Consider the following 15,205-nt stretch of genomic DNA (forward strand, 5'->3'; position numbering starts at 1 on the left):
GTTAATGATGGTAACTGCTTGGTAGTAGAGGTTAATAAAGCCTACACATTAATCTGTTCCTATCGACCACCTTGCTACAGCAATCCAGATGCATACCTGAACTCCCTCGACTCAATCTTGCATAATATACATACACCAAACGTTATATTTGTGGGGGATATAAACATAAATATTTTATCAGGACAGATTGCGAGCCAAGGTGCAAACTACCTTACACTAATGCTGTATTATGGTCTCTTACAGGGGGTTGATAAGCCAACAGCGGGTCCTAACTCTTGTATTGACCATTTCATGGTAAAGAGTAATAATACTTGGTCCACATATATATTTGATCACCTTACCGATCACTGCCCTGTTTTACTAACCGTTTCCAACGGAGCTTGCACCAATGCTTCTAGATCTTACCGTAAAATTAAATATAATTATAAAGCTATTAGTGAAACACTTGCTCTTGAAAAATGGACACAGTACTACAACATGACTAATGCTAACCTGGCCGCTGAATTATTAGTAAACAGAATAAAATCAGCTATTGATGTAAACTCCTGTGCACAAATCATACCAAAAAGGAGGAAACCACTGAAGCCGTGGATTACTGAAAGTGTAGTTCGATCTATACGTAAAAGAAATAAATTGCAGCGTAACTTCACTCGAGCACCTGACGATTCCAGATTAAAAAACCAATACTATAAATATAGGAATGTATGTAACAAGTTAATAAAATCTTTAAAAAAAGAATATTACGAGTCTCAACTACAAAAATATGAAGGAGATATAAAAAATACCTGGAAAGTTATCAAAGATGTATGTAATCTAAGCACAAATAGAAATCAAGCTGAAGAATTATTAGAAATAGAAAAAAATGTAACAGAGTCCTTAAACAAAGTTAATAGATATTTCACATCAATCGGTAAAACACTTGCTGACGCTACGCTTAATAACCTCAACACGACAGACACGCAACTGGCATCTAAAAGTTCAGATGTTAGTTCCGCAAACTCCAACTCGTTTTTTCTGTATCCTGCAGATGGTGCGGAAATTTCTGCTACTATACTAACACTAAAGTCTGGGAGTGCTCCTGGTGAGGATGGAATTACCTCAGATATGCTCAAACTATGTAGGCTGTCTCTACTGGAACCAATAACTTATCTATGCAATCTTTGCTTTTCGACGGGAGTATTCCCAGATCTATTCAAGCGAGCCAAAGTTACACCAGTATTCAAGAGTGGGAGCAAAAGTCTTCCTACTAATTACAGACCCATAGCGTTGATATCTACAATATCTAAAATAATTGAGAAACTGGTGAATAAACGTCTCAAGAGCTTTTTGGAGAGAAACTCCCTTCTAGGCAGCAACCAGTATGGGTTTCGAGCAAAAACCTCGACTGAAGATGCCGTACTCCATCTTACAAACTCTATTACGGAACATTTAGATAACGGGAAAAAATGCCTGGGGGTGTTTCTCGATTTACAAAAGGCTTTTGATACTGTATCAATCCCAATTCTATTAGCTCGATTAGAGAATATTGGCATAAGGGGTCTTGCACTTGATTTTTTCACAGATTATCTGACAGGGAGAATGCAATGTACATGCATCAACAGAATCAATAGTGAATGGATTCCTATTGAGTACGGCGTCCCACAGGGCAGTACCCTAGCTCCAACTCTTTTTCTTATTTACGTTAATGGCCTTTGCAAAAATAAAATAGCTGGTTGCGAAACCCTCATGTTTGCAGACGACACAGTGTTATTATTCCATGATAAGAGTTGGGGCGGAGTACGTGCGCTTGCAGAAAATGGCCTTAGACTAGTCACCTCTTGGTTGGAAGATTCTTTGCTCTCACTCAATATAACCAAAACAAATTACATTTGTTTTAGTAAAACAGCAGCCACTAAACCTGGGAAAGATTTTAAAGTGACTATACACACTTACCCATGCAACAGAAATATCTCCGTGGACTGCAACTGTGCACTATTGAAACGTACTGATCACCTCAAATACCTAGGAGTACAGATCGATGCGCATCTCAAATGGAATCATCACATTACTGTTGTTGCTTCTAGAGTTCGGAAACTTATATATGCTTTCAGAAACTTAAGAAGCGTGGCAAGCAAGCAACTGTTAATTAAAACATATAAAGCACTAGGTGAATGCATAGTGAGCTACTGTATTTGCTCTTGGGGTGCTGCTGCTAAGACTCATATGATTGAGGCAGAAAGAGCCCAGCGAGCTCTTTTAAAGGTCATGCTATACCTACCTTTCCGCTATCCCACTACCGAATTATATAACATGGCTAGGGTTCCCACAGTTCGTAAATTGTATATCATGCAATGTCTAAAAAGATATCACCACAAAGTAGTCCCAACGTTATCGATATGCCACAAGCGTATTGAGCGCTGTCCTCTTCCGAAATGCAAAACTAAATTTGCCAGACGTAATATCAATTATAGCGCCCCCTTAATGTATAATAAAATAAAAATAGAACTTAAAACTATAAAAACATTATCTAATCATGCTTTTAAAAAGACAATTTGGACATGGTTGTGTAATATGAATTATGATGAGACTGAGAAACTATTAAGCCAGGGATTATTTGGGTGTTAGATTAGTACACACGCACGCGCACACATACACACTCACACTTAACACACTCTCTCACACACACACACACACACACACACACACACACACACACACACACACACACACACACACACACACACACACACACACACACACACACACACACACACACACACACCAATGCATGCAAGTTTTTGAATAGCCTTTCCCGCTATATTGTTATTGTTTGTACCTAAACTAGATATTATATAAAAGAGTTTATTGTCCATACTTCTTATGTTACAATTTAAGTCAAATTGTTCTTTCAAATTTTAGCTGATTATGTAATACGGGCAACCACTGGGGCTGCAACACAGTGTAAACTAACGCAGTCTCCAGGGCTCCAACTTCATATATAGCATGTATGTGTTTTTTGAACAATAAAGATTTATTTATTATTTATTTATTATTTATTTATATATTTTGAGTCCCGAGACAGGACATAATAAGTTATCTCAAAAATCATCCTTTATAATAATAATAAAATATTCTTTATTTGCTTAAAATATGGTACAATGAGTTGTTAAGGGTAACATATATGTGTGCTTATACATATTTTGCTAGTTTAGCATGCAAATGTACACTTAAACTAAACTTAACTAAATACCTATTTAACTTCTACTCAATATTATCTAACATGCAAAACAGGTCATCTGTAGTGTAAAACATCTTAGTTTTTAGCCAACGATAAAGTTGTGCTTTAAATGAATTAAGAGGGAGATCCTTAACATTATCAGGAAGAGCATTAAATATTCGTATACACATATAATAACTACTTTTCATGAAAAGGGAAGTATTTGGAACAAAATCAATTACAAGTCTGTTTGGGTTCCTTGTGTTTCTATGATATACATCTTTAGCTTTTTTGAACAGATGTGGGTATTTTTTTACAAAAACAGCTGCTTCAAAAATATACATACATGGTAATGTCAGAATTTCATGCTTTGCAAATAATGGCCTACATGATTCCCGTTGGGGCATCCCACACATTGCCCTTAAGCATTTCTTTTGTGCTATGAAAGCCCTAGCCGCGTCACTGGAATTGCCCCATACAAGAAGTCCATATCTTAACTGAGACGCAACATATCCGTGATATGCCATCAGTACTGTGTTCCAACCAGATATGTTGCGAAGTCGTTTCAGAACATATGCAAATTTTAAGAGCTTGTCACACACTGTGCCTATATGGTTTTTCCAACTACAATTAATGTCTAAGGTGATTCCTAAGAATTTTATAGTATCAACTTCCTTAATTTGTGTATTATTGTATCGGACATCCAATAACTTTCCATTGTTTCTTACACTACGGAATTGGATAAATTGAGTTTTATTAAGATTAATAGATAAATTATTGAATTCAAGCCATTCGATTATAGATTGTATAGTATTATTAATGTCATTATTGTATTGCATTTCATCATTGCATGTCACTAGAATTGATATGTCATCTGCAAAAAGCGTACATTGATGTGTAGTTATATCTGGTAGGTCATTGATATATAGCAGAAAAAGGAGTGGTCCTAATACACTACCCTGGGGCACTCCTTGGCTAATTTCCATGTACGAAGACCTATGATTAACTGTAGTAGAGTTTACAGAGCTTCTTATCTCAACACATTGCTGCCGGTTACTTAAATATGACTTGACCCATTGCAGAGCTGGCCCTCTTATACCAAGATTTTGAAGCTTTTTAATTAGTAGGTCATGTGACACGAAATCAAATGCCATAGACATGTCGAAGAACACTACAACTGCCGGTTTCTTATTGTCAATATTCCGAATAACACTATTAACAAGGTTAAAAGTCGCAAGTGTCGTACTCTTATTTTTTTGGAATCCGTTTTGTTCTCTTTTTAATATCTGATATTTTTCTAAAAATGACATGATCCTTTTATGCATGGCTTTTTCGAATATCTTAGATATAACCGGTATAAGCGTTATGGGTCGATAGTTACACATTAAGGATTTGTCTCCTTTTTTAAATAGTGGTGTGACTATTGACAATTTCAAAGCATCTGGAAAGCATCCCACCTCGAATGATAAATTAAGTAGATGAGTTAAAACTGGTACTAGTTCGTCAACACATAATTTCAAAATCTTAGTTGATAATCCGTCATAACCCGTGGAATTTGTGTTTTTCAGTGATCGTATAATGTTTTTGACTTCGTTGTGGCTTACAAGAGTGACAAATATGGTGTTATTGATCAATTTAGAATTTGTGTTTTTTAAGGTTGAGCTTGTATTAATACTTGTACGTTGAATTAAGTAGCTATTAAATTCATGTGCTATTTGAGTGGGGTTTTCGATCATAGTACCATCCTTGTTAATTTCAGTAATATAATGTTCGTTCGTGAGGCGCTGATCCGGATCGTCTTTGATAATATCCCAACATGCTTTACTTTTACTAGTAGAATTCTGTATAAATCTGTAATTATGTAGCCTTTGGGAAGTATTTATGCAATTAAGTAACATTTTTGAATAGACTTTGTATGCACATCCACTTTCTGAAGTTTTCTCTTTATAGTGTCTAAAACGTAAAGCCCGTTTATTTTTACAGCTTTGTTTTAGACCTTTTGTAATCCATTTCTGTGTTTTACGATTAGTTGAGACTCTACACCTTATGAATGGAAAACATAGTTCATAAAATAAACAAATTAAATCGTGGAAAGACTTGAAAGCCTTATTCATATCGGGCTCAAGAATTGTCTCAGTAAAAGTTAGAGCTTTTAGGCATTCGCGGTATTTACGTACATTACTTGGGCTATAATCTCTGCGCATTATGTATTTAATACTTGAACTTAAGTGTTTTTTCGTAACTGGGATATAAAGGATCTGAGCCGTCTCATGATCCGAAAGACCCAACGGGAGAAGTTGACCCTCTGCTCCCTCAATATTGCTAATGACGTGGTCTATACATGAATTTAATCGCGTAGGTTTATAATTGTGAATCTTTAGGTTATGACATTTTACAAGATCGTTAAGATAGTTGGAAATTTTATTTTGTACAACTGTATTTATGTTAAAGTCACCAGCTAAAACTATCTTTTTTTCCTTTTTCTTGGTTATCTGGCTAAGAATTCCGTCAAGTTCGTTTAAAAATACGTTAGCGTCAGAGTTTGGTGTACGATACAATGCAATTATTATCAATTTATTGTGTGTTATTTCAACTGCGCAGCATTCAAAAACATTTGGACGGGCATATTTATTTATAGACAATAATTCCTTAAATTCTAACCCGATTTTAGTCATAATACACACGCCCCCTCTATTTTTATCCCTACAAAAGGAAGAAGCTAGTTTGTACCCCTTAATTTTAATATTAGATTCAGAGCCTTTTTTAACGAATGTTTCCGACAAACAAATAACACCGGGATCTCTTCCCTCGTCTCGCATTTCAGCCATGGTTATGTCTAATAGTTCACGTTTTTGTAACACGCTCGCAATGTTTTGGTGGAGAATTATAAAATTTGTATGTTGGTTTAGACAATTACCATCGCTGTTTGCGGAATAGTTTAATGTTTTTTTATTCAGTTCGGGCTCGAAAAAACGTATTATTCTCTTGTTTGTTCGTAACGGGGAAATAATATTCTATTCTATTCTTCGATATTTTTTTCTTCGGAGAAGAATGCTTAGTTGATGCCATTTGAGTGTCCCTTGTGAGCTTAGATTTCATGCGTGCAAAAAAGTATGGAATGGTGCCTTTTTGATGCTTTTTGATGCTTTAAAGGTGTGAAATGAGGTGTAGGGGGGAATTCAGAATTGACTTCTTGAAGTTAATACTGTTTAAGTTTTTGTTTTGTTTGTTTGTAGTCATGTTTTTTTTATCATTTTTAACTAAATCAAAGATGTAGACCATCCCAAATTTCATATAAATCGGTTCAGCGGTTATTGATTTCCCGTACAAATTTCCACGCCACTTTTCATACCTTCAAAAGATGATTTTGGTTATAAGATCTATCCTATGTCCTGTTCCGGGACGCAAACTATTTCTATACCAAATTTCAACGAAATCGGTTCAGCGGTTAAGCGTCAAGAGGAGTTTCAAAAAAACCGGCCAAGTGCGAGTCGGACTCGCGTATTAAGGGTTCCGTACATTAAGTCCGACTCGCACTTGACTGCACATTTATAATAGGTTTTCCTGTCATCTATAGGTAAAGAACTATTTTGTGTATTCAGACGGACATACATACAGACGCACGAGTGATCCTATAAGGGTTCCGTTTTTTCCTTTTGGGGTACGGAACCCTAAAAAGATTTTTTTTTATTTTGTGGAATGGTGTCAATGTGATACCTTAAATGGATTCAGCACCCCAGATTTATACGAAAACGATACCAAACACGGCCTAGCACCTTCACTGATATAGATATATCAAGATAAAATTGAGAGCCCTAAATAAACTTTCAAGAGCGGATATCTCAAAAACTATTCAACATATCGAAAAAATTGACTAAATAAACTTGTAACAAATTAAATTAACTTTCATTTTGTATAAGTGGCCATGTCGCTGAGATGCATAGTTTCCGAGATATAATCGAAAAACCGGAAAATGGGACCTTCAAAGCCCCCTCTCTCCCCCCCGCTCAAGGGCTACGGCCGGGGACTTTTGATATGTTCACCTCCTAACTTGTCAAACCGAGTTACGGAGTCAAAAATTGTGTTCCGAGCATTTCCCTCTACAACTTTTGGAGCATTTGTTGCCTGACCTAAGTAGCTTATTGCATTTCTTTAAAAAAAATTCTGTAAAAGGTTGACGGGTGTTGGGTGTTTATATGGTTTCGGTCGATTATTATCATTTGCATTGCCCATGATGACTTACTAGAATTACGAGCACACGAGACACTAATAGTAGTTTGACAAACCTTGGTTTTCAAGAGGTATTTTATATTGACATTTGCTGTCACAAATTTGCTGTCAGATTTAGTCGCAAACCGCACGCAAAGTGCACACAAATGTGTCGACACCTTGTTACGGAAAAGTGTAGACACGGCGACGACACTTTGTTTCGAAACAATTCTAGACACATTGTGTGGACACTGTTACGACACATCTGACATTTAGTTACCACTTTGTGATTCTGCGACTGGAATGGTTATATGGGTGACTGTGAAGGTTTAATACAATAATTATGAACTTTTTGAAAGGCGACGCACTCCGGTAGAAAACAGTGGTAGAGTCTGTGCGTAATGAAAAGAAGAATTATGAACTTTACTTATAATAAAACGCAACGTACTTGTTGTAGCAAAGTACTAAATATGTACAGGGTGCTTAGCCAAGATGCCAATCGTTTGTGCCGTAGTGAACGACACGCTAATGTCTCTCCCTCTCTCTCTCGCTGTCGCACTAATATCGACGACTGATAGAGAGAGATAACCGTTTCGTTCGCTACAAGCGCAAACGATTGGCATCTTAGCCATAGATGTAAGTAAATTGTGGTAGATATGGTACCAGGCGCACGATCGTGAGCCATTAAATATAGGTTCCGGAACCTATATTTAGTTAGTCGTATGGGTGACGCTAACCTGTCAAGTTGTCAAAATCGTTGGATCAAATTTTAGTTTTGTCAACTATGAACGTCACATGTCTACATAAATAAAAGGTCATTGATCTTAGCTCGGCCCTCTGTTCTTTTCCGTGATAAAGTACCTTCGATAACACTAAAGAACGGCCAACCAATTTGGTTAGTTGGTCGCTTTAGAGCCATGTACAGTACAGATGTGGAAGTTGTGGAAAGTGAAAGTTTCCAAGAAGTTTTTGAAATGGAAAGCTTTATTTCTCATACAAAGATCACTTTGACCAGGTCGTAGCTACGTCTATCTCTCTCTTCCTAGCTATTTATTCTCACATGGTGGTGGGGTCAGCTCTCCTGCTTAACCTTCTCCGCTTCGCCCTGTCCACGACATCGTGCTCGGATAACTTGCAGTCACTCATGTTCTTTAGCACTACATCCTTCCATCTTGTTCTGGGTCTGCCCTACTAAATCTTCGACCTGTAATGGAAAGTTGTAGTGCCAAATTTCCTACGTAGTCAGAAGGCCTTCTTTTTACGTGACCATACCATCGCAGCCTGCTCTCCTGCATTTTATCGGCGATGTCGCGCACGCCTACGCCTCCTTGTACGTACTCGTTATGGATTCTGTCAAGCCTGGTAACGCCGCACATCCACCTCAGCATCTTCATTTCGGCGACTTACGTGTCTTTGAGTCGTTGCCCACGTCTCGCTGCCATACATAAGAACCGGCCTTAGTATACTTTTGTATACCAGACCCTTCTTGAGTTTGACCGGCACTCTTCTGTCACACGTAACACCAGTCACTCTCACCATTTTAGCCAAGCTGCGGCTATTCGGTGTTGAATGTTGCATCCACATTCCCAGAATGGTGCATCATACTACCCAGATACTTGTACTGATCGCACATAGTGATTAGTTGCCCATCGATGGAAATTGGGCTAAGCATATCCCTCTACATCTTTCGCTTCATGTAAATAATTACATCACCAAGAAAAAAATAATGAACAAACACGTATAGTTACTGCGTTTATTAATCTTAAACAACTACATAACACAAGTACTTACATTAACACATCTAACAAATTTATAAGAATAACACTTTTCAGTTTCCATTCATAATCTTGCCCGATAGATTGCTTTTGTGCTTTTTCTTTTTTCGATGTGATGTATCATTAAGTATCCTTATTTTATCAAATAACTTCATTATGTATGAGGTACTTTTTCTCCTAAAATCTAATAGAATACACATAGTTTTGATTTATTGGTACTGGTAGTTGTCCAAAATTGCGGAGTATTCTCTGGTATACCCACCAGCAACTGACTCGAATATCACCGCCTGCACGCTGGCTGATAGGCTGCACCACCGTCCCGGGCCCCGGGCACAGGCAGGCTCGTTGTCCCGCAAACGTGGCACTACGTTCAACGTTGACGATGTCACTGTCAGTATGTCTCCTATCGGGAAATCGTTTGCGGTGCAACAGCTTGGTTTGAACGTCTTCTGGCTCCACCGTTCAATCATGTAATTCAATCATAAATAAGATTGGATTACATAAATAATTGTTGTGCATTCGCTTGACAGTTGTCAATATTGACAAAGTTCAAAGCATTTTTCAAATAGGTAGGTAATGAAGTTAAGTGTTTTATGAAGGTTTTTATTACGAAATTAAATTATTTTAAAAACTGTTTCCATTACATAGAAAAAAAAAGTTTTTTTGAGTTTGTCAACAAAACATAACGTGTCATTGCACATTGAATGAGTTCTGATTTCTTAATAATAAGAGCTACTTTTCTCTGTATTCATTTTTAAAATAAATTGTACTAAAAGGCGCGTACCTAGACGTCCCGGTACCATGACATCTTACGCCAGATAAGCGACGGTAACGCAATGTGAAAATCCATTGCTTGCTAAACTTGACTTTAAATTAAAATTTCTCCTAAATTAAGAATTTTGAACCATCGGGACCACTTGGTGGTAACTTTGGGTACTCCAAGGAATCTCCAGTTTGATTTTTTGCTCTTATTACAGGCCACACCCTGTATACATACATTATTGAGAAACTCTTTGTTTTGCCAGGATACATTTTTCATAGTAGGCTTGACTTTACATGCAATGAACTTGCCATTTATTTTGAAGAGCTTAGTATCACACACCTAACCACACCGCCTTACTGTCTAAAACATACTAACATTGTTAATTTTAATAAAGCCAACTCTAAGCTGCTTTTATCCGGCCTGTGTGTTTGTTACTGGGGAGTGGCATCTCCTTCCAGCACACTGTCAGGCGGAGTGCTCGAATGCTTGTGGACTGAGTCCGTTAGTGATGTCAGCCACTTATGCTATTTCAGTTTTGCAGCTTATAGATTGTCCAAAGGGTTGTGGACTGAGTCGTTTATCGATGTTGGCCACTTATGCTATTTTGGCTTTACGGCTTATGGGTTGACCAAATGCTTGTGGACTGAGTCGTTCATCGATGTTAACCACTTATGCTATTTTGGCTTTATGGCCTATGGATTACCCAAATGCTTGAGGACAGAGTCTTTTATTTATGTCAGACATTTATGTCATTTAGACTTTACTGCTTATAGGATACTCAAAACTAAGCTTGTTGACTAAGTCTTTTAAAGTTGCGTAGTCACTTAAGAATTTTCAATAGTATGTTGCTATTCAGTGGCTTGACATTAGAGCAAAGGTTCTCCTTTTAGTTGGTTATGGTGATATTTTTTCAAAGATACAGCTTAATAGGGAATATTAGGCAAAGCTCTGCGTAGGTGGCACATACAGTAAACAAACCACATTGACACATCACACGTCACGTCAATCACATGGCCTACCGCGAAACAAGAAAATCGAAATTTCGTTATCTAATCTCTCTATCACTCTTGCATATTCGAGCGATAAAGAGGCAGATAACTAAATGTCGATTTTCGCGTTTACCGGTAGGCCCTTATTAACAAACCGCCTTGATGCATCAATGTTATATTTTATTGTCTGTGAACACTTGTCAAAAAACTGTTTAAGGCCTAGTAGGTATGTATAAGTTACTCTATGCTTTTACTCTATGTTTAGTGCTGCACTCTGGCGGCAGAACATTGCAGTAATATTCCCTATTGATCCGCCTTATCCTCATGAAGTTTTACAATAATTTCTAGTCACTTTTATTGAGGATAATTTAATTGGAAAACTTGACAGTGGTAAAATTAAATGCAGAGCCAATTTCAATTTCTACAATTATTATTTTTATGACAAAGACAATTTTAATATTCATATGCCTGATGATCAAAATAATTCTATTGCATTGAATAATTTTAATTATGTCTATAATTTTAATAAAGACATAAATAATAAATTTAAATCAGCTGATTGCTCATCCACATTTAATAATGTTTCATGCAGAGTCACCAATGCGGTCAGCGTGGTTGCTGCTGTCTAGATACTACGATGTCTAGAGTCTTCTCTGCCGGAGTCTCCACCGATTGACAAAGGTGATGAAGTTGGTGATCCTCTGGGTGCCGTGTATTTTCTGCCGGAGTCTGCATCAAGCGACAAAGGTAATGAAACTGGTGATCTGAGGGATGCCATATCTTCTCTGTCAGAGTCTGCATCAAGCTACGTAGGTGATGAAATCTTGTGAGCCTAAAGGTATTGTATCTTCTCTGCCAGAGTCTGCATCAAGCGACAAAGGTGATGAAGTTGATAATCTGATGGGCTCCGTAACTTCTCTGCTGGACCCAAAAAGTGAACTGATGCTGTCGGCTGTTTCCGACACGTCTCGTTCACTTCCCCTAAGTAACATACAATTTTAATGTGTGAGCATCAAAAATACTGATTGTCTTAACCGACAAGGCTGATAAAGTAAGTAGTTGTGCCATGTCTTCTGTGCTAATTTGCACTAAACGAACCGACGCTGCCGGCTGTTTGCGACACGTCTTGTTTACGTCGCTACCTATGTAAAACACGAGGTAAAATGCCTGACCATATCAATCAGAAACTATAATGGCTAAAGGCAGTTCGTGAATTGCAAGGTGAGTGCGATTGTTTACCTAAAAAAAATGGATTCTGGTAGACATGCCTGTAGATGAACACATCAGGCAAGCCTTCACAAATTTAAATAAGGTGGGTTGCCCGTGGCTACAGTACTTTACGCCTCACGGACACTTTTGCACCTTATACATTTAAGGCATAATGATATATTTCTTTTTATTGTTTTACCAGTGTAACACCTGCAATTCTTTATTTATGTCAAACTAATTACAGGCCATCTGTTAGTAAAAACAGTGAGAAATCATAATTTGTATGGCCGGCAAACAAATCACATGTGTAATGTATAATCTATTTGTTGAGGATATTATCGTGTCACTTCACTCAACATGTGAGCCATGCATTTATATCCTGAGTAATGCTGTAGAATGTTGTAATTTTTCATGTACCTATTTGTTATAATTTTAAATTTTATTAAATGTTTACAACTTTCACAATTTTAATTTTAATATTTTAACCAACATATGGGCTATTTTGATATTTGTCATGCATGGATTTTATAGATTGGAACATTCACAACTTATCAATCTTAATAAGTAGGTACAAAAGTGGTTACTTGACTTATTTTGGTAATTTTTCATTTGTACAAGCAATGAAAGAAGTGTGTTGTACTTACCTTCTATACTTGTGTTTATTTTTCATTATTGTCTGTACTTGACCAAATATTTTTAAAATGTAACCAAATATTATGTATTTAAACACATACAATCAGACATTGGCGCATTGCAAAGCGTGTGCAACGTTACATGATAAATACTATAAATAGTGACATTTGTTTCACAAAGTTTTAATGTTAAATGCATATGCTTTTGCAGTATGGGCTAATGATTTGTTTACAAGTCCTATACTGGCTTTATCCTTAATTTAGGCTGTTATGTAAGCTGTAATGTAACTGGGAGGCCAGAAAAGCGTTGTACTATATGTCACTTTCTAATTGTGAGTCTTGGTATATAGTCCTTTGGAGATTATTGTAGGAGCATTTGCTTTGTTTGTTTGCAGTGTTGTGTTTGAAGATTTTTTATTTTATGTACTGCTAAACTATTTAATACGGGGATTGATTAAGATATCTATAGTTGTGTTAAAAATGTAATGCCTGTCATAGCCTGTTTTTTTCTGTATGTCTATGTTGCAGCATGTAATTTATTATAAGCATGCTTTATGTAGAGCCATACTTAGTTTTTTTTCTTTTGGCATGTAACCTTTTACATGTATATATAGATTTAATATAAACAGGCAACACCTATACTCTATGCTACCGCTCTATAACCGTCCGGTTTGTCTTTGATTTCCCTCCTTTGGAATATGTAGGCTCTGCGTAATAAGTTAATCCTAATTTCATTTTAATTATAATCATGTGACGTATTTTAATCTTATTTCATCGTGCATTGACATGAACAAAATGTAGTATAATTTGTGGTAAATTAAATCTTCTATTTTGTTGAGCACAAGAAGTGTATTTTATTTCCGACGACATCAGCAATCCTTCGCCGCATTCCTACGCCGAGCCCTGCGCCTACATCCTGCTCATCAATACTTTCGGGTGAAGTTCACCCGGTGAACACCGACGACTTGGTTGCCGCCGAATGTATGTAGTTAAGAGTCAAGTAATTCTATCATACAAGTACCTACCTAAAATGGTTTACAATCAACAAATGCCTAAAAAAAGTTCTACCTACTTTTATCTAAATCTCCCTACATTATAAAAAATAGGTTTCAAAGTCGTTTTAACCACATCTTAAAAATAAACAGACCCTCGTGCCTTGGAACTCTTCGCAACGCTCGTGATTCCTGTTTTTAAACCACTCTTTTTGCTCTACTACAGGTATATTTTTGATATTGGTTTTTAGGAATTAGATAAAAGTACCTACTCTAGGCTAAGATAAGAAAACGATACAATTTGAAAATAAAATGGCGTGGCGTAACTACAGCTTTTTTAACCTCCTGAGACCCCCGGTACAAATTTTTGTACATATTCCACAAGCTATTTTGAACTTTTGTTGAATAACAAAGAGTACCAAATTCAAAAACAAAACAACTGCTTCTGGGTCTCAGGAGGTTAAAACAAGTCCTCCATTGGACCTCACTCTTCTTTAATTTACCTACTTATCTTTTCAGACAAGAGTATGGGGAAGAGAAGATCGAGTTTCAGATGATAGTGCGTGTTCGAATATCGGTCGCGGTAACGAAACGAACCGAGGCCGAGGAGGTAAATGTCGTTTATAAAATACAATAAAAATACTCTTTTCATTACTCATGCTCTGAAAGAGGGTCATTGTTGCTCTAAAAGGTGTGCAGAACGTACGTGCGTCTATCGATACGTTTCTGCACTAGAACATTTTAGGTTCCAAGTACGATTTTTTTTTACGATAAGCAATTGATATTTGGGTATAAATGAATTTGTTATACAATTTCCATTGTGATATTTGACTCCCCATTCCATAAATAAATATACTTTTGCCTAAATTGTTAATTGAATGTACCCTTAAAAAAGGCTTCAAATTTTATTTATACTTAGTCATGTTTAAAAAAAAAACACATGCACATTACTTTCCTCGTATTCGAAATGAAAAGTTGAGTGTTTAACTCGGGTGAAAGGCTTCGGCAGAAATGAGTGCCTTTCATCCTTTGGTTAACAATCTACTATTACTGCACACCTCAATACAGAAAACAATACAAAAAATATTACAGAAAATTAAGGAGGTAAACAACAGGCGGTCTTATCGCTAAAAAGCGATTTCTTCCATACAATCTTTATTTACTGAAGCTTTTGATAAGAAATCTCTCTGACATGAAAAACCTAGTTACCTATTTTAGGTATGTTGCCGCTACGGACTAAAGGGTTAATGACTAATAGAGTCTGAAAAATTGAGTCGAGTCTAGCAGAGGACTCAAAGGAGTTGAGTCTTAACCAACACAAGCTAGGATATCGACAACTCCTGTTTAGAAATGCCAAGGGCTCAATGATGACGACTTATTCTTGGCACATACGGACTTGGAATGATATCAAATTATACAATATAAAAGTGAAGGAAGGTT

At 36.7% G+C, this 15,205-nt stretch overlaps 1 protein-coding gene across 1 annotated transcript in view; it reads left to right on the plus strand.

Annotated features, from left to right (window-relative positions):
• Nucleotides 1-15,205, plus strand: part of LOC134806675 (coiled-coil domain-containing protein 18-like) — a 57,913-nt gene that overhangs the window by 15,690 nt on the left and 27,018 nt on the right. The window contains exon 4 of the mRNA XM_063780002.1: nt 14,285-14,375. Coding sequence (XP_063636072.1) covers nt 14,285-14,375 — 91 coding nt within the window. The remainder of the gene's footprint in view (nt 1-14,284; nt 14,376-15,205) is intronic.

The sequence above is a fragment of the Cydia splendana genome, chromosome 3 (assembly GCF_910591565.1).
Source record: "Cydia splendana chromosome 3, ilCydSple1.2, whole genome shotgun sequence".
Taxonomy (NCBI): Eukaryota; Metazoa; Arthropoda; class Insecta; order Lepidoptera; family Tortricidae; genus Cydia; species Cydia splendana.